Source organism: Columba livia, chromosome 2 (genome assembly GCF_036013475.1).
Source record: "Columba livia isolate bColLiv1 breed racing homer chromosome 2, bColLiv1.pat.W.v2, whole genome shotgun sequence".
NCBI classification, from domain to species: domain Eukaryota; kingdom Metazoa; phylum Chordata; class Aves; order Columbiformes; family Columbidae; genus Columba; species Columba livia.
This window is the reverse complement of record NC_088603.1, coordinates 42,421,773-42,449,139: the sequence shown is the minus strand read 5'-3', so window position 1 is coordinate 42,449,139 and position 27,367 is coordinate 42,421,773. Positions and strand designations below refer to the sequence as shown.

General features: G+C 36.2%; 1 protein-coding gene across 18 annotated transcripts in view; it reads left to right on the top strand.

Annotated features, from left to right (window-relative positions):
• NEK10 (NIMA related kinase 10) overlaps positions 1-27,367 on the top strand; it is a 106,175-nt gene that overhangs the window by 5,208 nt on the left and 73,600 nt on the right. For 13 of the 18 annotated variants that reach the window (XR_010470121.1, XR_010470126.1, XR_010470125.1 and 10 more), the window contains 20 exons: positions 208-268; positions 1,276-1,406; positions 1,918-2,016; positions 5,453-5,537; positions 6,237-6,278; positions 8,597-8,675; positions 9,025-9,092; positions 9,859-9,938; positions 11,092-11,178; positions 12,503-12,727; positions 13,219-13,358; positions 15,585-15,646; positions 17,878-17,955; positions 21,095-21,159; positions 22,695-22,797; positions 22,909-23,037; positions 23,514-23,651; positions 24,338-24,383; positions 25,013-25,134; positions 25,336-25,438. Coding sequence is in view for 11 of the 18 variants with exons in the window: in XM_065051606.1 (XP_064907678.1) it covers positions 208-268; positions 1,276-1,406; positions 1,918-2,016; positions 5,453-5,537; positions 6,237-6,278; positions 8,597-8,675; positions 9,025-9,092; positions 9,859-9,938; positions 11,092-11,178; positions 12,503-12,727; positions 13,219-13,358; positions 15,585-15,646; positions 17,878-17,955; positions 21,095-21,159; positions 22,695-22,797; positions 22,909-23,037; positions 23,514-23,651; positions 24,338-24,383; positions 25,013-25,134; positions 25,336-25,438 (1,943 nt within the window). In the remaining 7 variants the exon portion in view is untranslated. Of the gene's footprint in view, positions 1-207; positions 269-1,275; positions 1,407-1,917; positions 2,017-4,807; positions 4,838-5,452; positions 5,538-6,236; positions 6,279-8,596; positions 8,676-9,024; positions 9,093-9,858; positions 9,939-11,091; positions 11,179-12,151; positions 12,298-12,502; positions 12,728-13,218; positions 13,359-15,584; positions 15,647-17,877; positions 17,956-21,094; positions 21,160-22,694; positions 22,798-22,908; positions 23,038-23,513; positions 23,652-24,337; positions 24,384-25,012; positions 25,135-25,335; positions 25,439-27,367 lie in introns of those variants that run through there. The other 5 variants (XM_065051604.1, XM_065051607.1, XM_065051605.1 and 2 more) reach the window with 4 other exon arrangements.

Here is a 27,367-nt window from a genome sequence, read left to right as displayed (position 1 = left end):
TCACAAAGTTTATTTACACCTTTGTTGATTTAAGGCATTCTGGAGAAGCTATAAATTCTTCTCTGTGTGAAATGAGGGCACTAGGCAACACTAGGAAACTTTATTTTCTGTCAGTAGCATTGCTGCTTGTTGACCTTCTTTACTCTTACGAAAGTACTTTTATGCAACTATTAACACATATCTTGATGGTTCTGTGTTTTATCCTAGGAGTTATTCTGATCTTAAAAGACTTCAGTCTCTCTTAAATATTCAGTCAAGCAACCAACAGGTATTTTTCAATAACTGTTATTTTCCAGTAACTATTAAACATGCTGTAGATTTGTATAATTGGAGGTAATGGTGATTGTGGATGATACTTAGGATATTGTGTTCCATTATGACTCAACATGTCAGCAAAATCTTGTCTACTGAATGCGATGTCACTTTTTTAGTTAATTAATTTACATACTTTTATTGTTGCATATAGTCAAGCAGCCTAACAGAGTTGTTTTCTTCCATGATGTTCCACAATGTCATGAGAAGATGTCCTTAGATATGTATTACTTACAACATGATCAAGAGTGGTAAAGAATATAAAATGAAAAAAACCAGCATTTTAACCATAAACAATTTGTCTTGGGACAATAACACCTCAGCTAAAAATCTGCAGGGCATAAATATTGATGCATGGAACCTATAGGATACAGTAAAATCTCCTCAACCTCAAGTCACTTAGTGGAGCTTGTGTTTGCCATTTGAAGCAAAGAAAACCGACACATGATTGGTGTTGAGTCCTTGGAACACCAGAACAATTTTTTCCTTTCTATTCTGTAAAAAGATATGACAAAATGGCTTAGGGAGTCACCCGTGTGAGATGGGAGTTATACACTCTCTTCCTGGATAGAGGCATGGAATTGTGTCTGAGCAGAAAGCCGAAACAGCTCTACAGCCTAAAAGGAACACGAAGGCTGTGCAATTGTAGAATTGGGAGAGATCAAGAGCATAGATAATGAGTGTATGTTGCAAATTCTATTGAGCTTTACTATTATAAATTTTAAAAGACACTGTTCTTCATGTTTTGAATATCTCCATGTACTGGTTTTCCAGCCTTGCTTTACATCAGTTTTCTGCCACATCTGTTTTGTTTTGCATGGAGTGTATGTATATTTTATAATGACATGTTATAGGTCCAAAGTTCAAGTCAGAACTTTAGAAGAGGTACTTTTGCTTGATATCATTGTTATGATACTTAAAATGCAGTGTTTGACTCACGAATACTATCCCTTTACTTCTTAGCTTCCAGCTGTATATTTTGAAAGTGGTCAAACCAGTGTGACAAGAGCTCGGCAAAATGTCAACAGCAGTGAACAAAAAGCCCGTGGTCAACAGCAAGAATCAACAGAAGTTGTTGAGCTTGAAAACTTCAGGTAAAAAAAAAAAGCCGATATGGTGACACTGTGTTCTATCTGTGAACATCTTTATGTATTGGAACCTTCTTGAGGTGTTAAAGGCATTAATGTTTGTACTTCTGTCTGTTACTTCTGCTTTCATGTTAACCCCCATCTGAGATACGGATTATATATTTTTAACTTTCTAAACCTAACCATGAGTGTTCCTGCCTTTGTAAGTTTTAGACACGTGGTCCCACTCAGTGCAGTGTACTGTGAAGAGTTAATATAGTCCATTTAAATGAAGTCGATGTTTCTTTATTTGGAAGGCTCATATTATACCATTATAATAGTCCCAGATTATGTGTGAGACAGTTTGTTCTTCCATGCTGTTAATGTCAAGGAATGTAAAGTTGTGTTATTCCATTGTAACTGCTGATATGACATTTCTTAATTTTTCTTGCTAATGTTAAGTTTTGGCAATCTGAAATTCTGCTGAAGAAGGATAATCAGCAATTCAGCTGTTTTGTTTTTTTTTTTTCCTCATTAGTGTGACCTACAAGAATGAGAGAAATTTTAGCAGACACCCCAGACATAAACTGTTTCAAGAGATTTTTACAGCTTTAGTTAAGAACAGACTTACCTGCAGGTCAGTATATTGATGTCGAAGGTTTAGATTGCGGGGTGACAATAAAACCCTGGCAGATGTGTTGTTAACCTCTTCTCCCTCCCAACTTCCCCCTTCAGCCCCCCCTCTCCCCCCTTCCCACTAAGGAGAGGCGATTGGGAGGGAAAGAAGGACAGAGAGAAGAGAGTTGGAAAAAAGTAAAGATGTTTTACTAATGCTACTAATAAGAATAGAGAAAATAATACAAAATATACAAAACCAATCTTGAAAGTCTCAGCAACTGCAGAGCCGGCACCTGAAGTCCTGGATTGGACTCTGCAGCCAGCCGGAGCTGGATTCAGTCTGTCACTAGACCTCAGGTCGCAGGGATGACTAGCAAGGTCCTCTCCTAATGTCGGCCATAAGGAAAAGGGAAAAGGCAAAAGGGATGAGATCCTCGTGATCTCCCACTTTTATATGAAGTATTCACGTGAATGGAATGTTATACACAGTTGGTCAGTTTCTTGGTCACCTGTTTCTCGTCGCCCCTCTCGCGAGATGTCCATCCGTGCTTATCAATAAGTTTGCATTCCATTGCTAGGTTTACCAAAACATGTGTCTGGTTCTCCAGGAAAATGCAGCTAATATGAAGGCTTTAGCTGGCAGGCAAATTCACTAAAAGAGAAACTTTTTTTTAGCAAAACCAGGACAATTGAACACATTCATATCCAAGGAGGGCCACTCTTTCTTGCCTAAAGTGAAGAACCAAGATGCATGGATGATGTTTCATATTATTTCAATAATATATATGGCATGTATATTTCAACAATAGACTTCTGTGTGGAAACTGCCAGCTTTACATGTCTGCATAATCTCAATTTTAAACAATCACTTCTGTATTGGCTTTGGAGACCAAATGCTTGGGTTAGTGGGATGGAAAAAAGGCGGCCTTGGGTATATGTTAAAACTTGAATGACTGAAATTCTAACATCTGCTGTGTTTCCTTGATCGTTTGTTCATATCTGGTATCTGTAATTTGTGGCTTACGTTTCTAATTTAATTATGATTTTACTGATTTTACTTATATTTTATGGACTGCTGTTTACACATGGAAAGGTCGGTGTCTTTCATAAAATTCAGATGAGTTTATGCTACTGTTCATAATTATTTGCATTCGGGTGTACAACAGGATTAGAAAGGAAAAACCCTTTCTTATGCTGCTCTCATTTGAGCGAGGAAGAAGTGCAAGACCTTAAAAAAATAGGGAGGATAGAAAAAGATATTTTCTGAAGAGTGTGTTTTTCGGAATTTCTATTACTATACACTGCTGCACTGTGTTGTATTTTTCCTTTTTAAAACCTGAGTGCGTTTTCTGAGAAATCTTGAGTGCTACAGAAGCTTAAAGGAAGAATGCTAGAGCATTTAAAGGTATTAATGTGTAATTTACAGAAAAAAACCACATAGTTTCCTTAAACTGTTTTTCAGAACTGACTAGGGAACTTTGATTCTCTAAATAGCAGTGAGTTTGACAGATCATTTAAGTGATTTTTAAATCTGATACCACTTTCTTTGCAAGTGAACTTTATCGTCTCAGTACCCACCAGTGGGATGTCATTGGCGCAGCTTCATTTGTCAGAAGTCTAAGAATAACATGTATTGTGTCTTCCCAAGTCCTGTTTATACGTTGTGCCATACCTAGGTCATATTTTGGGGTTTTTTGGTACTTTTTTTGGATTATGATGGAACAAAACCACTCTTGTATTACAAATGAAAGCACCCAGGTAAGGTTAGTGAAGTGTGTATATATTAGTATGTATATAAAACCCATAAGGTAAGTGTAGTTAACAAAGGTGATTTAGTTGCCCTTTATAAATATTTTACTAAGGCTGTGATGGCATCCTCTCTTTGGAACTACTGTCATTGCATTTTGTCAGAACCTTAGAAACTGTCACCCTCATCTGCATTGGATACTTTTGCTGGCACAACCATGTTGCTTGGGGTGCAAGAAAAAAATCACACCCACTTACTGGCATCACTTTGTCAGCTGAAGTCCTGGTTGGAGATAGTTCTGTTGACAAGAAAGCTGTGATCTGCTTAACTTAAGTAGTTTGGATAAGAAGTATAACTAAGCAGGCAGAAAAAATCCTGATGGCGTATGCTGAATATACAGTAGGTTACCTAGTAATATGTTTTGTAAGTGTAAGTATAGTAGAAGAGGCTCTTGAGTGTTGACCAGGCTCAGAGAATTACTGTCCCTGATTAGAAATGTGATGGATGCATTGCTTTGCTGATGAAACTAATATCTGTCAAGAAAGCTTTTTGAAAGAATAACTTGGTAGATCTATCATGGTAATAATCTTCAGACCACTTTAAAATCTGGCCTACAAATTTTGCCTACCAGTGTATGATGGCTCTTTTCTTTCCATGTAAATTTTGTGCCATTCTGAAGCAGCCAATTATAGAAGCATAATGAAAAACGGCTTTACTTTGGGCAGAATAGTGGCATAGGAGGGCTGAGATTTAATTTTTTATTTTTTTTTTTTTAGTATCTATTTGTAATGCGTTTATTTTTATCAAAATATTTTTAGCCGTTGGTGTTGTTTCCAACTGCAAATGATAAAAAGGGAAGAGATCTGCCATGTTGCACAGACTTCTTCTGTTCCTTGGAAACTTGCCCAGATAGTACGGATTCTGTTCCCCTGTTTAAAACAACAACAACAAAAAGCCTACTGCAAAGCTGCCCAAGTTTAGGTTTATTTTAAATAAGAAAATGGGGTAATGTACCTCCAACAGACAATGGAAACAGTGATTCCATTATTGGTGTTTTTTGCAGGATTACTGCCCCTGGATGCTTTGTGTAAATGTGAGTTATTTTTTTCTGCCAAGTTGTTTGCTGGAGAGTTGTATGGAGAAATATAAAAGAGGAAGTTCTATTTGGAAGTATAATCCTATATCAAGAACATTTACACTAAAGAGCGAATTATTCCAAGGATTAATGATATTATAGTTTTTAAAACCCAGGATAGACTATGATAATTTAAAAAATAATTTAAAATCTAGCTACATTTACTTCTGTACCACCTATGTGTTTTTCCCTATATTTTTATATAAGTGTATTTTGTGCACTGAAATATGTTGTTTCTCAGTGTTTTTCCCCTTTTGGTCCTTAATCTAAACACACAAAATAAGTTTATATCAAAGCATGATTGGTTTGTGCCTAGAGATAAGCCTGAAATTTCCTTTGTCAGTTCAGTGATAATAAGTGATGACTGGTGATGTTCATATAATGAAATAAATTTATTTAAGACTGTTACTATTTTTGAATATAAATGGCAATAACATTTATATAGTAGAGTATTTTATGCAGCTGTTGTATGTTGCTGATTTGTTAGTTGATTGATTTCTGAATCAAAGTGTTTAAGTGTTTTAACACTTCTAAAATTGTATTTGAATTATGTTTTGAATATTTCTTTTACAGGGAGTGGGTTAATCAGGCTCCATCCATCCATTTTCTGAGAGTATTAGTCTGCCTGAGGTTACTCATAAGAGATCCATGCTATCAGGTCAGTATGTCAGGATACTGTTTCTTGCCTGGATAAGAGAATGCACATGAGTTGTGTTGGTGCATGTGTATTAAAGCCTGCGTTCTTATGGATGCATATTATATGTATGTACCAGTATTTTTATATGTAAAAGTGTGATTTGCAAACAAATAGATTGCAAGAGTGGATTTGCACCGTTACTGCTTGATTTCTGATATTTTTTATGTAGTATCTTCTGGTGCCAACCCTAACAAAGAACCTGTAAATCTCCATAACAGATGACTTGCTCTGAGCTCTAGACTCTGTAGTTTACTTTACCATGTAGATATGTAAAATTCCCATAGTGTAGTAAGTGAAGAAAACTGAAAGCTGCCTATTCCTCCTAGCAGCTCAATGCTCTGAACTCCAAACAAGTAGCTATTACAGTTGTTATTCATAGGACTAAACCTTAGACATCTGTTAAGATATTTGTTTTTGTGTATTTCTTTACTGTGTGTTCCAAAGCTTATACTGTTTTTCCAGTTTTAAAACCTTTGAAATGTCACTGCTGTGTTTTTATTTATCAACTTATTATAAGTAATTCAGAACTCTGAATCCATTTATTTTGACCACTGGAGTTAAGGCTTCTCAACGTTCATAACAAACAGACCATTTTTATTCTAGTGTTCTCTGATTCTAGCATTTTCTGTATTTTATTTTTTTTCTTTATTTTTCTTTTAGGAAATGCTCCACAGCTTGGGTGGGATTGAAAATCTAGCTCAGGTATAATTCCTCATAGTACTTTTGAGTATTATGGTGCATGTCGGTCTCTTATGCTTAAAATGAAATACTCTGTAAAAAACATGTATTTTTGGTTTATGGAAAGAAACGAGTCTATTCCTCTGTTTGCTCATAAGTACTTAGTGTGGGGTTTTTTTCAATAGTGCACGAAGCAGCTCTCCTTACATTCCAGCAGCATTTAACCCATGACTTGTAGTTACAGTATCACAGTATGTTTGGGATTGGAAGGGACCTCAAAAGATCATCTAGTCCAATCCCATGCTGGAGCAGGAACGCCTAGGTGAGGTCGCACAGGAACATGTCCAGGCAGGTTTTGAATGTCTCCAGAGAAGGAGACTCCACAACCTCCCTGGGCAGCCTGTTCCAGTGCTCTGGCACCCTCACTGAGTTAGGAGGCTTAACAAATGCCCCCTGAAGTGGGAGAAGGATTAGAAAAGTCAGCACAATTGGTTCAGTCAAAAGAAATTGTAGACTTTTGAAAGAAGATGAGTAAATCACCTTGAACTGTAGTAAATTACTTTTCAAAGGTAAAAACACAGTTATGGAATGTTGAACAGGTTTAGATGTGGGGACTACAGTGCTTTTGCATTACAAAACATTATCAATGATTGACTGTTGTATTGTTATTGCTCTGTGTTAATGCTGCTTTACTCCTGGGTTTTTAGTACTGGATCATCAGTGCCCATTTAGCAGTGAGATATGACTTATCCTGAATATCTTTGAAACTTCTATCTACTAGAGTCTTCTATCTAGAAAAACATCAGAACTTTTTGTAACAAATGTATCTTTCTACAGTGCAGTCATCATTCATTAATATTTACGGACCCAACTGTATTTCAAAGAACCAACAGTGTGCTATGAGCCCTTTGGTCAGACAACCACCTGTTTGAAACCACCCCGAAGTTGCAGGAGTTAAAGACTGGTGGTTTCTAAGGGATATGGCTCCCACAGGAGCTGCTTGGCGTTTTCCAGTGCCATTAATGCGTGTCATTGATGCTTAGCCCTGTTTTTTGAGGAGCTTGCACAGTGCAAAGTGCAGTGGCCTGTTGAGATGTTGACAACATCTGCAAGTGGTTCTCAGCGGCAGGAATCCAAATTGTATAATTAATAATTGTTTTTACTATTCATGTGTTACTGGCATAGAGAATTTTAAAAATAATGAGATGCAATTTTTATGATTTTTTTTTTTTAACTTCTGGGGAACTTAATCTTTCGTGTCCTTTGCAGCAAGATAAAATTAAGTGTTAAATGTGTTTCCAGCACTCTCAAATGCAGTTTTAAAAAAAGTTATAGCTGAGACTTTCAAAAATCCGCCAGAAATTTGGAGGGTGACAGTGATTTCAAGGTGAATTGCACATCCAGATATTGCCAGATCACAGGTCTAAAGTCCTCTGTTAGGCTATTTCATGCAGCAGTAAAACTTTTTTTGGGCAGTTTCAGATAAAAAACTGTTCTCGTGTAAAGTGCTTTGGGGTGTTTTAGTAGAAAACACTGATAAAATTATTACCAGTATTACTTTGCATGGTAGTGTTCTCCTCATGTGAGTTTTCTTTCTAAATTATGTGCTACTACTGTAGTTCCAGCCACGCTGTACATCTGCTTGAAACCCCTGTAGTTTCCCTGTACAGTGTTCTGGAAATTTCAAAATGTCACCATATGTAAAACCAATATATAAGTGATACAGAGAATCATATAATGATTTTGTGTCCTGACAAACATTACATTCCTCTGATAGTTTTAATTTCCTGGAAAAATATGTATGGGTAGTTAAGAGGGTTGTTAAAAAAGATTGACCACCATTTCCCATCATTTGGCTATGTTAAAATATAAAAAATCCCCCCCTGCAGTTATGCAGGTTTTGTGGAGTCTGAGCCTTTTAACTCTGTGGACTGAAGATCCATCTGTCTGTTCCAAACAGTGGCCAATAGCAGATGCTGAGAGAAAGGTCTGAGAGCAGAAACACGGAGTGGTAATTCCCCAGAAAACCCTTATCAACCTCTAGCAGCTTGCAAAGAATGGCATTTTGGCACTAGAAGTAGGGTCGTCGTATTTGATAGTCTTCAGTGAATCTTCCCCTTCTAGAATTTCAGACTTGCTTTTTTGTTTCTTAAACTTCCAAGATCTCTTCTGTTCCCTGACAAGTTTTACTGCAGAAGTGTGTGGGAAGTTGCAGACTCAGCTTTTTCGTGAAACAGATGCACCACCTATGGGCTATTTCTGTGCATAACAGTCCTAGGTTTATGAATTCTTAAAACTTTATTTTTAATGTAATCCTTTATTTTTTTTTCCCCTACTTGTAGTATATGGAAATGGTAGCAAATGGCTATCTTGATTACGGAGAAAAGCACCATAATGTGGACAAGTTGGTCAACATGACATGTAAGTGTTACAGCTGATAGCATAAATTATAAGGGCACTTAAAACTTTTTGTGTGAGGCTTAAGGTGTTTTAAATACTTGAGATGATCATTAAGAAAAATACTAAATTCATTGTAGGCATCATCACACAAGTAAAAACTGAAATTGCTGTGGAGATGCACATCTTGGTTTTGTACATAAGTAATATTTCCTTAAGAAGTTAATACTTCTTCACGCACTGAAGTAACAGAGTGAAATGAGATAGTCATGGCTCAAAGAACATATCTGGTGTTTTGCTTTATTACTGATTAGTAAAATGAAAAATATTAAGTGGTAAGGCTTCAATTTACGTGCTTTCCTTTGTTCCATAGACATTTTCCAAAAGCTTGCTGCTGTTAAAGATCAAAGACAATGGGTTATAGCAAGTGGAGCACATAAAGTAAGTGCTTTATAAACTTGCCAATTATGACTAATTAACTAGTTAATGAATGACTTATGCTTTTTCAGATTTGATCTAAGCGGGAGTAAATTCCTTACCTTGCCAAGCTTTTAAAGTAAGATAATCTCAGTTCTGTGTGTTACAGATGTATTAGTAATATAATAACAATTATTTCTTGTGTATAAGCTAATTGGACTGATGCATGGTTATTGGTTGTTTGAGAGAAATAGATCTTAAATGTTTGGACTAAACTCCTTATTATAAAAATTGGTACTGATGTTTACACTGTCTTTAGCTACATTACTATGACATAGATTTTTATAGGACCTAAACAAATATGAAATTTATTTTGATGTAAATCATTAACAGAATATATGCAGCGCCCTAAATTACATACTGCATTATTTAAATATAAGCTGAAAATTAATGTTTTGCTTCACGAGGCCTTGATTTAGAGTTCTGAAGTGTTTCACATAGGAACAGATTTTTACAATGGTGTATTAAGTTAAACAGGTGCTTTAGCAGTCAAGAGACGTGCTAGTTGCTGTTTGAGAAGAAACATCATTGCTTGTTCTAGCACTAGTTATATTATTAGTCTGTAAGTGTATATTTAAGCGTACTTTAAATGTGCCTAGGACTTTTGGTGAATTGTGTGAGCATTTGCTACCCGAATTTTGACTTTTTGATAAATACCTCTATATATGTTTGAGTCATAAAAGAAAATAGCAGGATTCTTATTTATCTTCTTTCATGTTTCATTTTCCAGACCTTAGTAAATTTGTTATCTGCTCGAGACAGCAATGTGCTCTTGGGTGCCCTCCTTGCCCTGACTAGCCTCGCAGAAAGGTAGGTTCACGATAAGCATTTCAATATTATCTCTTGACACAATATTAAAACTGCTGTTTATGAGAAAGACTCTTTTTTTTAAATGAGGCCTTGTTCTGTGTAGGTCTATGAAATGTGCTTAATTTTATACTGAAGCAGTAGAAAATAAGTAGGAAGTTTGGTACTTGCAGCAGACTTCTTGCTCATGTGGAGAACTTTGCAAGACTGGAGTCATAGAATCCTTCTTTGCAATCCCTATGCAGGATTCTGAAATTCTTCCTGTCTTTCTGCATATAAATACATTTTGTGCAGAGCTTGATACAACAATGTCTCACAATAGCCAGCAAGAATATTGTTCAGTGTAGTAAATAATGAATGCATATGCTCAAATCCGTGTATGTATATACTTTCTTTACTAATGGCTTTTTAAAATAAAGATAAGCCTTTTTCCTGGTATGGAGGGAAAAAAAGGAAAAGGAAGATAACAGCTTCTTTCATCCTTAATAATTTTATAGAGGAAAAGCTGCTACTTTAAAGGTATTGTTCTGCTGACTTCTAGACTTGTATAACAACCTTATCTTTCAAATGAAAAATCATAAGGAAAACTACAAAGCTGAAGAAAATAGGCGCAAGTCCTTGAGATCAGTAGAAATTTACTTACGAAGTTTTCTCTGGATTTTATCTTTTCCCAAATCTCTTTCATTCTATTTCAGTTTATATATATATATTTTTTTAAATATCAGCATTGATTTAAATGATGTTATACATACATTTTCAACTTCTATTTATCTTTCTTCACATAATTAAATGTGTTATATTTGGACTGGATATTGGACTGAGTATTACAAATATTCATGAAAATTGTATTTGATTCTAAAAATGTACCTCATTTGCTTAATTTCTAGTATGAAACAAATGAAATACACTTATGTTTTTACTTTTATGCATTCATACTTTTTTTTTTAAACTGGGAAAATTGGAAGTTATTGCATTGTCACTCTTCACCCAGCATGTTTTTGTGGCTTTACATATTAGCGTGCACAGTATGATATTATTACATAAGACTTTAGAAAAAAAATATTGGTTGAATGTATAAGGAAGGAGGCTGAATAGCAATGTGTCTTTTTTCATATAATTTAATTTGATGCAAATACCAGGAATAATCAATTTGCAGTCCAGAATGTAGGGAGAAGATAAGTGAGCTCACCGTTGTTGAGAACTTGCTGGTGATATTACATGAATACGATTTGCTTTCTAAAAGGTGAGACTTTGCTTGTAGATTAATTGTGTTAAAATATGTTTTTACCTTTTCATTTAGGGAGATGTTTATTTAGAGGAATGAAATAATATGCCACTTTAATATATTCAACATAAGGTTCTGATACCTATGTATTTTCAGCCAGATATTGATAGAGCAAAATATTTTCTAGTAGTTTCATGATAAGCTGTCTCCTCTCTCTCCACTTATGGCCTATGGTGCAGTGCAAATAAATTGCAGTGTTACCACAAAGTGACATCTTAGTGTGTCACCTCTTTGTTCCTGGCAGACCTGAGTGGTCAGATGGAGAGAGAAACTAGTAAAAAATTGCAAGAAATATAGCAGTTGTAGCTTAAGGCAGAGGATGGATCAGACCTCATTTCCCTTTAGTCAGAAAAACATAAAGGTTCCTTCAGTTCTTTAAATATCCTTTCATCTCAGCTAAGCCTGCTATCTGCATATTGTGTATCTGCGTGTCGGTAAGAAACGAAGAGACTCTCAAATCTGATGTGTCATTTATACTATCACATTTAAAATTCTGAAGAGATTTTTAACAATTTCATGCTTAATTATTTCATGCATGTAAATTATTTTACATATGACTGAAGATAAAGAAGTTGAATATACCAGTAGATTTTATTTGGTTTCTGGGTTTGAAATTATTTAGATTGTATGTAAAGCAAAAGCTTGTTATGGAAACAAGAATTTGAATGTATCCCAAACATACTGTGTAATGTAGACAGGAAGCAAAATGACTCTAAACACACAAATCAAACACACATGCAGCTTTTTCGCTTAAAGTGGAAATGAAAATCCCTGACTGTATTTTCTATGGAAAGTCCACTTTAATTGGTGTGAAGTTAATGGAAATCTTGTATAAACCTTTTGAATTATATGTTGAACCCCTTTTGTAAAAATAATATTCAAACCATACTGGAAAAGAATTACGATTGTTTGTGGAATTCTAATTCCACAGATGGGCTTCACATGTGCCTGCAGTCTGTGCTACTTGTAGGACTCTTGGATTATCCAGAAGCTGGCCCCATGGATGACTGCAGCCCACCTGGCCCCTCCATCCTGGCTGTGTGTGCTTGGCTGCCTATGCTGGCTGTCAGACTCCATGTAAATATAATTTTATCCTTTGTGAGAATGTGGACAACCAGTTTATAGTGACTTTAACCAGTTTTCCTTAACTTTTTTTTTTTTTTTAATAGGAAGCAGATCTCCTTTCATAAACGTTTGGTGTGTTTTTCCCCCTTTGCTAACTGGCAAGACAAGGTTATGATCGTTATCGTATCGTTAACATTTCTTGCTGGTTTCATTTTAGACTCACAGCAGAGTTGCTACGTCTCCTCTGTGCAGGGTCGCAAGTCAAAAAGCAAATAAAAATGTATGAAGGAGTTCCAGTCTTGCTCAGTTTACTCCATTCTGATCATATCAAGCTTCTATGGAGTATAGTTTGGATTCTAGTACAGATTTGCGAAGACCCTGAGATGAGTGCAGAAATCCGGATTTGGGGTGGAATCAAGCAGCTCCTTCACATATTACAGGGGTAGGTGTTCAGTCCTCAACCTTGTGGCCATTATATGAGACTGTATTGCCTTTTTGTATTCGACCAAGCACTGTTTTATCAAATAGCATCTCTTTTTTTGTTCAGTTGTATGTGATGTCTGTAGAAATTAAAAGGCTATTTAGCACATAATGAATAAGCAATATTTCTTTAGCTATGCATATTTCATTGTTATCTTAAAGTGTTTTTAATATTTTCAGTGTATAAACTAAATAATGAGTAGATTATATATCATTACTGCCTAGTCAGTTTCCCTATTAACTAGAGTCCTATTTAGTGAGCTAGAATTGTGAATATAATTGATGAACATGGTGAAGGAATTTTCTGTTTAACAGCTTGTTTGCTTTTTCAAAGTGTATTAGCTAATTTAGTGAAAAAACATACAATTTTTCAGAACTTCAAAAATGGTTAACAAATATGTGTTAAGCCATTTTTTTTTTTACACTACAATTTGTGTTTTTCTTTTTTTTCAGGGAAAGGAATCTCGTTTCTGATCGCTCTTCAGTTGGAAGTTTATCTAGTGCAAACGCAGCAGGGAGAATCCATCATCTTCATTTGTCAGATGATTTGAGTCCTGATGAGATGCAAGAAAATACTGTCTCACTTCAAGCAGGTAAGCTTGTGTCGAGGGTTAAGATTGCGGGGTGACAATAAAACCCTGGCAGATGTATTGTTAACCCCCTCTCCCCCTCCCACACTTCCCCCTCCCTCTCCCCCCTTTTCACTAAGGAGAGGCGATTGGGAGGAAAAGAAGCACAGAGTGAAGAGAGTTGGAAAAAATTAAAGATGTTTTACTAATGCTACTAATAAGAATAGAGAAAATAATACAAAATATACAAAACCAATCTTGAAAGTCTCAGCAACTGCAGAGCCGGCACCTGAAGTCCTGGATTAGACTCTGCAGCCAATGGGAGCTGGATTCAGTCTCTCACTAGGCCTCAGTTTGCAGGGACGACTAGCAAGGTCCTCTCCTAATGTCAGCCATAAGCAGCAGGGAAAAGGGCAAAAGGGAAAAGCGAAGGAGATCCTCGTGATCTCCCACTTTTATATGAAGTATTCACGTGAATGGAATGTTATACACAGTTGGTCAGTTTCTTGGTCTCTTGTTTCTCGTCGCCCCTCTCGCGAGATGTCCATCCGTGCTTATCAATAAGTTTGCATTCCATTGCTGTGTTTACCAAAACATGTGTCTGGTTCTCCAGGAAAATGCAGTTAATATGAAGACTTTAGCTGACAGGCAAATTCACTGAAAGAGATACTTGTTTTTAACAAAACCAGGACAGCTTGTAAGGCCTAATCCTCTTTTATATGTTTGCTTGCCCAAAGGAATTAAGAATATTTCACAACTGAAATTGTAAACATTTGTGCCTGATTTAGGGGCTAGGAGCACCAAGTCAGCTGTGTTTATTTCTGAATGTGCATAACCAGCACATATTTTCAAAAAACACACCTTTTTTTAGAAAGAAGCAAAGCATTAAGTATGTACATGGGAACTGTATATGTTTCTTCTACCTGTAAAAATATCTCAAAAATATATATGTTTTTAAAATTTAGGTTTTTTCACCTAAGATTACTTTTTATTTAATCATACTTTCCCCTCTATTCAAATTTACTATGGTAGATCAATCATGAATTGATTATGATGGGACTCTTTCAAAGTGGTATTTTAAAGTCAGGTGAGCATTCCTCATTAATTATGGAGAGAATCTCTTTTAGAGGATATTTGTCAACAGCAGGTCAACTATCCTTTCTGAAAGGTCTTCCAGCAGATCATGTCTTTTTCCAGTGGCTGTAGAGGGATATTGCAAAATATCCTTAGTAGGATTACATGCGACTTTGCAGTATCTTCCTGAAAGCTGTAACATAAGCCATGTTTTTGAATATAACGAATGTTACCCCTGAAGAGCTGGTAATGTGAAATAAATTGCAGTACCAAAAGTATTGCCAGCGTGGAGCATATTTCTGGGTTACTTCTGTTTTCCTTTAGGAGTTGTAGGAAAGAAGTAGTGCTGAACTTACAGATGTCTTTTTTTATTTCTGATTGAGTACATGTTGATATCTTTGGCCTTCAGTATTGGGTGTAGGTAGCAAGGTTTTCTTAGCAGGGGTGGCCTCTCTGGGAAGAGGCGAAGGATTGTCCTGTGCTGGACACAGCCAAAGCTAAGCCCATCAGTGAAGCCAGTGGTGCATCTGTGAAAACGTAGTGAGAAATGGCAAAAACACTGGGCAAGCAGAGAAGGAGAGGAAAAAAAAAGGTGAGAAATAGCAGTGCAAATGCCAAGGTCAAAAAAGAAGGAGAGGGAGGAGGAGACACCAGAGCAGGGATTTTCCTGAAGCCCATAGGAGAGGCCTCAGAGGAGCAGGTATTCACAATGCAGCTTGTGGAGAGGACCCATGCTAGACAGGGGAGAAGTGTGAAGAGAAAGGAGCAGCAGAGTGGAACTGTTACGTACTGACCGTAACCCTCATCCACCAGATCCAGGTAGACAGAGACGGGAGTGAAGATGAGTCTGAAGGAAAAAAATACAGTGTGGGGAATTAAGTGGAGTTTTCATTTTTCTTTTTCCCTATCAAAATCTATTTTAATTGGCAATAAATTAAATTAATTTTCCCCAAGTCAAGTCTGTTTTGCCTGTAATGGTATCTGGTAAGCCACATCTCTGTCTTTATCTTGACCCAGGAACCTTTCCATCCTATTTTCTCCCTCTGTCCTTTTAAGTAAGAGGAGTGAATGAGCAGCTGGATGGGCATTTGGCCCTTAGCTAAGGTTATCTCACCACACTATCTGAATATCTTAATGAATCTGGCCCTAAATGTTGCATCTGAATTTTTATTCTAGCTTGTTGTGCTGCAATTACTGAACTGGTGCTCAATGAGACTAACGCATACCAGGTAGTACAGGTAGGAAGATTTCATTCAGTTAAGTAGGACATTATAGTTTATAATTTGCCTTAATTGTTCTTATTTGTCAACATCATTTATTTAACAAACAAAAGTAATTTGAAAGATATTGGAAAATACGCCTTTATATAACTTTACTATCTCTGTTTCCTTATACATTTACACACAGAGACATATACAAAAAGGTATCAACATACGTTTTTAGTTGTCTGGGCGAATAAACAGCTGTATTTGGACAGAGTTCACTTTGAGTGGCATCTCTTGCCGTGCTTTTGCCATAGTCAAAATAAGATGGTAAATAAAAGTAATCATTGAATTAACTGAGAAATACAAATTCTGAATTTCATGACTTTTATTAAAACAAAGTCCATGCAGCTTCATCTTGGTGCTTTGTTTCACAATTTCTCCTTTCCTCAGAGTCTGGTATTTCTGAGATAACTTCCTGGCATTCCATGCCCAAGATGTGTTTCTAAATTGCATTTTAAAATTTAGTGTTTAAATCAGCTAGAATCTATGATTCTGAAAACTGTTCTTAAAATCCCTGGTATATATTCCACACGTAGTCAAAGACACAAATATTTAGGGCATTAATAGCAACTAAAATCTGGAGCCAGCTCTTATACTCCAGATGTTAAATCAGTGATCAAAGCCTTTGAGTGAGCTTAAAACCCAACTAGAGATACTCTTAGAGGAATTGAGAGAACAAAGAGCTCTAACTATGATTGGGAGTGAAGTCTGTGTATATTTCAAATGTATTGGTTAAGAGGAAAGGAATGGAAGTAAGTATAGAAAAAAAAAATCTATGTATCTTAAGTACTAAAATGATCAATAAACCCTACTGATTTAGACAATGTTTTATTTAAACAATGTAACTGTGTACATTTTAGGCTGAGCCTGGTTTCATCAAAATAAAATATCACTTACCTAAATTGGATATATTTTGAAAAGAGTGTAACTACTGGGGGATTTGGGACATAAAAGGCTGATTTTAACATAGACTTTTTCTGCATTGCTGTAGCAGTGCATGATAACTGTGGTGTCAGTAAATTGCTTACAAACAGACGGGACGGTGTGCAGGCTGCAAAAAGGTGTTTCAAGCTTAACTTCTTTCCCCACTCATCCTGTTAAAAGTCAATGACCTCTCCCTTTGTCAAAAAAACAGACAGTCTCCCTCATTCAGGTCAGGACATCGCTTCAAGCATGGTCATTTCAACTGGAGTTCCACCCTACAACAACCTATTCTGTTTTGAATCCTGCTTCATTCTCTGTGCTAATATAATTTGAGAGCTGCATGGTGAACAAAATGAAGGAACTCAGGTTAAAAACAGATAGAAGAACAAGATTTGCAGCTCCTTCAGTTACGTGCTGAGAAAGTCGAGCTAGGTGGCTTCTAAAGGTCTATCTCATTAATTGGCAAAGAATTCTTGGTTCAGGCAGTTGAGAACCATTTATTTCTGCAGTGTCTGCTGTCCATCCTGTGTCCTTGCCTCAACTTACAGCCTCGATAGCAGTCTGGAGCAGTCCTGGTAGCAGGCCAGATGTATTTATGACTCAAGGGCTCTACTGCACAGCCTAAGACCTTAGCTCAACTCTACCTTCAAGAACAGTTTAAGAAAATATGTCAGGAACTACAGCAGAGCCTCTGCAGGGCTGACACGTGTTCCCCCCAACTCTGCTAGAGAGGGGAGGGTATTTTCCAACAAAGACCTTGTCAAATAACTGGGAGCAGTACTGAAACTAAATCTACAATTGCCCACCTGTCAAACCAACACAACAGATACATTAATAAAGACACAAGTATGGTTACATGAAAATGGAAGCTGAAATGCAGTATGGATTTCGCAAAATCCTGCTGAAGGCATAGACATTTTCTTCAGGCTATCCCTTATGGTGTTTCTTCAGTTTATATTTGTTGTGGCTTGTGGTTCCTCACAATTCAAAATATCCACGGGGTGATGGGAGATCTGTTGCTGCAATTGACTTCACCTCTAGAGATAAAAGCATTGCTTCGTTATCTGTTCACAAACCCTTTGCAGTATCAGTTTAAATGTAACTATGATTTCAATCTCATGTGTGTTTAAGTCATTTGAGCCTATAATTTAGGTGTGCAGTAGGATGTTCAGAACTTGTCAATTGATATTACCTTCTGATTTATCTGAAATAACATTGCTTTTTATTTGTGGTTTCTATGCAGAGGAGTGCTATTAATATTGACCTTTCTCTGTTTCCAGGCAAATGGAATATATACAATAGCAAAGTTGATTTTACCAAACAAAGAAAGGAATCCTGAGAAAGCTAATTTATTACAGGTAATTATATATATATTTTTTTTCCTTTGCACATTGAAAGCCCCAAACAGTCCCTGAGAAGTTTTTACAATTTTAAAATTTATTTTAATGCACAGTAAAAAAATCTTACTGAACAGGGAAAAAAAAAATCCACTAAAATAAACCCCGGAATAACAAATGGCCAGAAACTGAAAGTTAAATAATGACTCAATTTCTGGTGTCCTTTTCTGATGTTTTTTGAAACCTCATATGCTGTAAAGAAAAATGAGTATTTTTCTTGTGATAATCTCTCCTCCACTTGTTCAGGCTGCCCAGCATCAGATAATCTTTTTACTGCTTTTATCTTCATTGGAACTACTGTAGATTTGATACTGTACTAATATGTTTCTTTCTGGATCATCTTATTGTGGTTGAATGTGGTTAAATGAACTACAGGAAAACAGCACATGAAGTAGACCAAATTCAAATGTAGGATAAATACAGTGCTAGTAAGCATAGAATGGTTCTTGGTTACGCATATTGATACGGCCCCTATATCTACTGGTTTGGGTCAACCTGGGATAAAAGACCTTAGCACCATGTTCAAGTATTTAAAGGGTAGCTACAAAGAAGATGGAGACACCTTTTTTTAAAAAGAGTGACATGGAAAAGACCAGTGGTAACGGGTACAAGTTACTCTTGGGGAGATTTCTCATGATGAGAACAAACGGCCATTGGAATAATCTCCCCAGGGAAGGGGTGGATTCTCGAACATTGGACACTTTTATGGTTCAGCTGGACAGGGTGCTGGGCCATCTTGTCTAGACTCTGCTTTTGCCAAGAAAAGTTGGACCGGAAGATCCTCGAGGTCCCTTCCAACCTTGTATTCTATGACTCTGCAAAACATTATCTGTAGTAATTAATTATCTGGTAGCTCTTCTTCAGCCTCTGTGAAGTGGTGTTGGTGTCTCTCTAAGCTACAGGAAAGTAGTGGTCTGGGGTTCAGGAATGCACACAACTGCTGCTGCTCCAGTTGCCTTTCCATGGGCAAGTGTGAGGAGGTCCTTGGCACAGGTGGATCCTGCCTCTCACCTGGTCTTTGTTCTGGCATAGCCCTACACTAACAGGGCTACGTAACTACTCAACTATCTAATCAGGTAGACATGCCTGGATAGCAAGGGAAAGCATTTCCACAAAAAAATTAAAATATCCATTGCAGCGTCATCTTTCTCATCACAGTTGTTCTAGATTAGGGTTGGAGTGCAGATTCCATGGATTAGGTACCTTTCTTCTGCAACGAGGTCTTACTGTGCACTTCAGTTAAATCAGCTCTGGGCTAAGAGAAATAAAAATCTTCCTAGAGTGTGTAAGAAACTAATATGGAGTCTAATAAACTGGAGCATATGCTCAGTGGTGTTGCCTCATACAACTGTAAGGAGCTTAATTTATGCCCACTGACGTTCTTAGATTCCAGCAGAATGTGACAGAAAATAACTCACAAGAGATACTAAGCCACTGTACTTAGACCTGAAGCCATGTGAATTAATAATGAACCTAATGATCATGTATGAAAATTAAATCCGTTTCAGGCAAACAATAAGAAGTATTTTTTTTAGTGAAACTTTGTTCAGGTTCTCACACTGCTCTCTGTGTTGCATTTGTCATCATTACCGTTATGCAAAATGGTTGCAGCTATTGGAAAACCCTTTTTGAATTTCACAGGCATTTCTCTTAGCATTCTCACAATGCTGCTCTGGTTTCTTTACTACTCCATTGTCTGTGTTTTCAACAGCTAAATTTTCAGCTTCTTTTCTACCATGCTACCTTAGTGATCTTACTCTATTACCTCAAGGGTGGCAGTGATATCAGTCATTTATTCTGCATACATAGCATATATAAAATGATCATGCCTTAACTGAAGCATATCACAAATGTTAAATAGTAATCTCATTATGCTAGTGTGAGAAAGACAAATATTACTGCCATTTAAAATATCTATTTGTGTCATTAATCTATTATCATGTCCCCTCACTAATGGGCTTTCTACGGTAAGATCTATGTGTAGTCTCTAAAGGGAAAAACTTTGAATGTAGAGACTCTGGCCCAGCTGGTCTGGGTTGTTCTGTACAGCAAAGTTGTGACTCAGTGGAATGCTGGACATCGGAACACACCATCCTGCTCCTGTGACGGGGAGTTTACTTTGAACTTTTCTGTAAACTTTCAAGTATCCTGCTTCCTTCAAAAGTAGCATTTGGCCTTTATTTTCTTCATTTAATACCTTTTCTCTGTATTGAAAGATTTGTTTTTAATGTGGGGATTAATTCTGCTGTTATCACTAATTCACAGTTACCATTGTCTAAATAGGGATTATCATGCTGAACTGTGGTAGTGTTTTAGTCACTGATGCAATAAAGTAATCCTAAACTATGTTAAAGGCATATGCTATTTGCATTGTTTTAGATACCAGCATCTTATTTCCCTTTGGCTTACTTTACACCATCATCTTTGTTTGGTCAGCCATGTATGTGCCATATTATTGACTCTTGATAAACAGAATTAAAGATGAGTTGCATAACAGCACACATGTTAACTACCTGCCAGTGGCTGTTTTAAAAATCAAATTTCTTCGGTAGACATCATATTGAAACTAAGGTACATAAAGACAGAAAATGAGGTACATAAATATCTCTGTAGATATGAACTTCATATATTCTTTTTTCTTTTTTGTCCTCTGTTAGAACTCAGGGTGTTCTACACTACATTTTTCAGAAAAAAAAACACAAAATGCTGTTTCTAGTGCATCATTAAAAACCCACTGATTACATTTACCTTTTTCAGCACTGGAGAAGAGAGCAGGTCTCAAGTGTTGAGCTATCTGCAAATGAAGAGATGATTAAGACTTAAATGTTCCTCAGCATGTACTATAGTTGAAGTTGCACAATTTATTTTTGCCCCCCCCTTTTTTTTTTTTAACCCTAAATGGACCCGCCAACTTTTAAAATACAGGAAGAACTTTATGTATTTTTACCCTCTTCATTATCAGGTTAATAAGGTTATCTACTAGTCATTTAAGTACAAAACATACCAATGTATAAAGTCAAGGGGAATCCTTAATGTTTATCAGTGGCTTTTCCATTTGTGTATAAATTTGTCATTAATTTAAGTATTTTTCCTGCTGTAGTGTTATGCTCTCAGAGCTCTGAGATTTCTCTTCAGTATGGAAAGAAATCGACATATCTTTAAAAGGTATGTTAACAAAATGTTTTGTGAAACCCCTTTAGGATAGCTTTCAAAAGTCCTAAGTCCAATCAGAAAGACCTGGGTTTTGAAATGTCATTTATTTCCAGCAAATAAAAATAGTGACGGGCAACCTCTGTCCTCTCTGCTGCTAGAGACAGCCATTCCTGCATTGCATCAGTGCAAGATTTAGATGTTCAATGTGGAGACTTCCATTGTATGCATGCAAGAGATGCTGACTTTGTAGGGGCTTCTTCCTCCCCCATAAATCAACATTTAAAATGTGTTGAGGATAGATGTGATACTGTTGGAGATAAACCATACTTTTATCCTGAAGGTTAGCAGATACAAGTTACAGCTGTGGATAGCAGCAAGTGACTGGGAGCAGTACATTTTTTCTCTCAGCCTTCACTGTTTCACATGGGAATGACTTTGCATCAAGCCGGTTTACTTAGGAGCATTGCTGAAATGTTTGGATCAATAAGGAGAAAACGTTTTTAATCAGTCACCCATTTTTATTAGTAACATGACAGTTTCACCAGGATGGCTACAAAGGCCGTGTAAAACCCAGTGCTTTGATTTGTGGGATTAGGATGGTAATCACTGCCTAGGGGGGTCTGACTATCAGTAGTGTTTCTCTATGATTTTATTCTGCATCGTAAGTTACTAGAATTCTAAATGTAACACTTCTGTTATTTTTACTTTTAAAAAGATGATTTTGTACTGAACTGGCCCCAGTTTGTAGTGAATGTTCGTGGTTGGTTTCAAATTTAGAAAGTGATACATCTGGGCTGATTTACTGTCTTTCATATTTCTCCAAATGCCATAATTTTCTGTATTTCTGCTTCTGCCTGAACTTTAAAAAGAAACAAACCTTCAGTTAAGGAAATCACTAATCAAATATTGTGTAATATATGTTAGATTTTGCTTTTTTCAGCCCTTTTCTTCTTTAAGAATAGACCACTTGGACAAAAATTCTAAGATGGGTGTCATGATTCTTTAGATACAGACAAATGTTAATCCTGTCATTTAATGCATTACAAGAAGGAACTCAGATAAAGTGACAAGCATAATATAAAGTAGTATTAAAAAAAATGAGGAAATGACTGGAAACTTAGGAGGTACACTGATTTTTAAAGAGGCTTCACAGTATCACAGTATGTTTGGGATTGGAAGGGACCTCAAAAGATCATCTAGTCCAATCCCCCTGCTGGAGCAGGAACGCCTAGGTGAGGTCGCACAGGAACATGTCCAGGCGGGTTTTGAATGTCTCCAGAGAAGGAGGCTTATACTAGTTTAGACAACTGGTAGTTATATTAATATCCAGCCCACAGAGGCTGAAGTCTGACTTTTGAAAGGTCCTTTAACTCCTATGTACGTGGTGTTGGAGGGTTAATATCTGAACAGATTAGTGAAAAATAAGTGTATTATTTACCAGGTTCAAAAGTAAGTTGTAATAATAAACATTGAAAAGTCTCTGCTGCAGACTAATAGCTAATGTGTACCACTGTTTCTAAACTGTATCAACATTTAAACCTTTGTAGACTTTTCCCTACTGACTTGTTTGAAACCTTCATTGATATTGGACACTATGTGCGTGATATCAGTGCGTATGAAGAGTTAGTATCAAAGCTAAATTTATTAAAGGTAAGTAAAAACGTTCATAGCGTTAAGAAGCTGTATACTTTGCACATTCTTCACACAAGAAAGGCATGAAATATTTTAGATTTATTTATTTGTGATTCAATTTATAACCAGGAGGATGAATTGAAGCAAATTGCTGAAAGTATCAAGAGCATGAATCAGAATAAGGCACCTACAAAACATATAGGCAATTATGCAATTTTAGAGCACCTCGGCAGTGGAGCTTTTGGAAGCGTATATAAGGTAAACTTCCCTTTTGGTATTAATTTACAGATTTGAGAGGAGGCTTCATGAAGAGGGCCTAGTACCTATTTTAGCCACTGCCATCCTTTGAATTTCAGAAGGGGAATGCAGGTGTGAAAAGGCCTTTGTAGATCTGGGCATGTTGTTAGTATTTGCTGTGTTTTTGTTTGTCCCTGCTTGTATTTATAAGACTGACCAGTGTATCTCGTAGGTTTTCTACTTTTACTTTAATCCCTTTCCACAAACAGCATTTCTGTCTGTTGTAAAGACTAACAAATCTGTGTAAAACCACTGAAATTCAAGCATATTTTATCTGAAAAGCAACACTGGGCACAGATAATGCCCCTTCAAACCCTGTGGCAAGTTTGGCAGTCTACTGCTAACCTGCATTGTGGGGCTAATCTGATAGCCATAATAATATCCTTTCTCTCCACATCCTATATTAATTTTACAAGGGTTATATCTTTTTTTTGTAGGTTAGAAAACATAATGGACAAAATCTCCTGGCAATGAAAGAAGTAAATTTACGCAATCCAGCATTTGGAAAGGACAAAAAAGACAGAGAAAGCAGCGTGAAGAACATTGTCTCCGAATTAACCATCATTAAAGAGCAGGTATGTCTCAGGGACTCTAGTTTCATGTATGGGCTCTCTGCTTTTAGGACAGTTAACTCTGACTTCTCATATAGCAGGGCATCCAGCTGCTGATACTATTATTTTTTTTCTGATCAGTACAATACTGGCCCATGTTACCTGACTGCTGTCAATGTTGAAAACCTTCTTGCTATACTGTTAGCAGCACTGCAAAGTCTTGTTACTAAGGATTCTTACTTTCTGTGTTAGCAGTATTTGAACTTTTTTCAGAGATTCAGTACATTAAGATTGTGATAGAAAACTGATGAGATTTTGTTCCATTTAATGAGTTCTTGGGATTAAAATACAGTGAGAAGATGGTCTTTTTGTAATTGAAAATAAAAAAAAAAAAAACAGACTGATCATTAGTGTTTTTAGGCTGAGAAAGCAAATACTTTGATGCAGGTGTAATTGCCTGTTTTCAAACTTCATTCGCTTTATTTCAGTGATTAAGGGGAGAGTGGATTGGAATCACGTTGCATTTTCCTCCTGGTTGCTCCAGTAAAGTGCAACACTTCTCTGTGTTTGGGGTAGCAGCAAAGGTCCACTGCACTGCAGTCCGTATGCCAGTTTGTGGAATCTTTCCCTCCAATGTGTAGCTAAACATTATAAATACTGTGCCATCAGTTTAACTATTCTAAACACCTGAATTTCCTTCCTCATTGTAGCTTTATCATCCAAATGTTGTACGGTACTATAGAACCTTCTTGGAAAGTAAGTATAAATGTGAAAAATTAAAACATTGCACGTAAGGAAGAAGTAGAAATATATAATAAAAGCACAGCTTGGAGGGAGTGTGTCAAATTTGAGCAATAAATGGTAATATTTTCTTTGAGAACTGCTACAGTTCAGACAGTCTTATATTCCTTTAAAATTGAAAAAAAATGGTGAGTAATAATATTTATAATTGTTTATCTGTCGGTAAACCTAGATGCAGTGTAAGCATGTAGAAAGCATAATTGTCACCCTATTAAGTTAAGGATCCCAAATTTACAAATGGGATGCCAAGCAGGGAGAAAATCTATAGAAACTAGTAAAGTGAATGATATAGATTGCTCAGCTATACTATCTTAATTTTCTTTTTTATAAAGAGCTAGCTACATACAGCTGCCCATTGAGTGATTGTCAGGCAGTCAATTCCTTATAGTTGCTGTGATATAAAATGAGGAAAAAGCAGAATAACAAGGAGTAGAAGTATGATTAAAATGTATTTGTCTGTATGAATAAGTTTTCAAAAAGTAAAAACCAACAGCTTTAAAAATATATTTTAGCCTCAAATACTCTGTTATTGAACACCTTCTGGATAAATGTAATGTTTTATTAATTAATCTTCTTTTATGTAGATGACAGACTGTACATAGTCATGGAGCTCCTAGAGGGAGTGCCATTGGGAGAACACTTCAACTCTTTGAAGGAAAAGCAACAACAGTTTACAGAAGAAAGAATATGGCATATATTTATCCAAGTAAGGGCCTCCTTTTTTTTGTGTTGTTGCCAGGACCTTCCTGCTTGTAATTAGTAGCACCATTTATGTTTGTTAGGCTAATAAATGACAAGGAATGTTTATTATATCACGCACTAATAGCAGATATGAATTTAATTTTATGTGCCTTTATTTTGGTTGTAATTAAGAATCTTTGTAAGGCTGCTTCTGTTTGTTTTTAAGCTTTGTCTAGCTCTTCGTTATTTGCATAAAGAGAAAAGGATTGTTCATCGAGATCTCACTCCAAACAATGTCATGCTGGGGGATAAAGACAAAGTTACAATTAGTAAGTAGAGCTACTTCACTTGAACAGAACTTGCCATGATGTATGCGAGTAGAATTTCTTTACTGAAACTCTCAGGTTTCAGATTCCTGGGTATTGGTCACCACATTTGAAAGCTAGTAAATTATTGCATTAATACACTGTTGTGTAAAAGAATCGCTAATGGAAATTTTGTGATCATTGCCACCAGGTGTAATCAGCCATGACTATGTTTTTTGCAGCTAGATATGTCAAATATTACTAAGGAGAGTATTTTTCCCTATAAAAAATTGGACTATAGTTGTGTATCAAGGCTTGATTTTATTTAAATCAGCTAGAATATCAAGATAAACAGATTAGATAACAAGTACTAATGAACATGCGAAGTACAACAGCCGTCTGTTCTATTCCAGTTCTACTGTGTAATTGTTTAGTACCCATCAGTTGTTCCCAGTGATCAGCTGCATTGAGGTGCTACTTGTCTAAGCCTGTAGTAGCGAATACTCAGTATCTCAAGGAAGAAGGAGCCTGGATAGGCTTTGAAAGCTGTATATGTGTGAACAGCACTCCAAAATATGACAAAGTTTTAGTTTTTGAATGAAATTAATACAACCTGGGAAACACAGCAATCCTTACAAGTAATCCAGACACTGTTGTTTTTAAAGTTTTCAAAGAACTACTATGTGCTATTATATCTTACTGCTCATGATACAGAACTAAATAATGTGAATACTGCAGAAATGCTGTAAGAAGTCTTGATGGAAAAAAATCAATCTCTTCTTTAAAAATAACAGGGAAGTGCAGGCATATGCATACACCCAACCACAAAACACTCAGTTGATTTTGTAGTAAATATTTATACCTGATGGTGTACATACAATTTAATAATGAATGAATTTAAGTATGTGCTAAAAAAACTCTAATTCTTAGTAATGATATAGTTTTGAAAGAAGGTGATTTATCAGAGCATTTGTCCCTGCGTAATGAAAAGAAATATTCAGAATATTATTGTGAAGTATCACGTAGTTATATTTTATATCAACATACTGCCACTGAGGGGCACTCTTGCCTTAATTTCACACTTCGATTTAACACCTTTGCCTTACTTCTGGTCCAATCTAGATAAATAGAAGTGTAAATGTACTTTCAAAGGTAAACTCAGTATTGCCCGTGAAAAGCATTGATATTTCTGTCAAAGTTCTACAGGAGTTGAGGAAAACTAGAAGAACTGAAACTTAATTTTGTCATTTCTATTTCTATCATTTTGATCATTTCTGTTGGTTCAAAACTATTGCAATGCTTAAAGACTTGCTTTATTTAGTCCTTTAATTAGTACCAGTGTATATTGAATTTTTGGAGGGAGCTGAAGACCTTTTATCTATTTTACTGAACCTTGTTGTTTTACAACCTTAATGAAATTAAAAATAATTTACTTTCTTTCTGGTTATAGAAAATATGTACTGTATTGGTGCATGCTGTGTTATTATACCTAACTCATAAAGTCCTTGTATGGCAAAGACTGGAGCATTTGTGATCTTGATAATTATATCTCTCAGGATTTATGGATAAGTGTAATATCCATTTGAGAATTTAAAGTGGTTCTAGATGAAAGTTAATACAAAATGTCAGATGAATGTGGAAACGTATGCTCAAATACTGAGAGATCTTAAATGTACCTCTGCAGTGAATTTGATCTGTCAGCTTTTATAAAAGGTGAGGGTCTACTCTAAGATCTACTCCTAAAGAGAGAGAGTTCAATTTTCTGGAGTCTTTCAAATCTCAAAACTGTCCCAAACTTGTTTCGACCCAACTAGAGTAATATTCCTGTGGGCTACGGATGAAGTGGTGTTGTGTGGTTATGTAATTAAGATATGGCCTCTGATGGTCCAAGTTATTTTGTTTCATAAAAGAAGCTTGTATATCTTAAAACACTGCTCTTTTTTCCTTAATCAG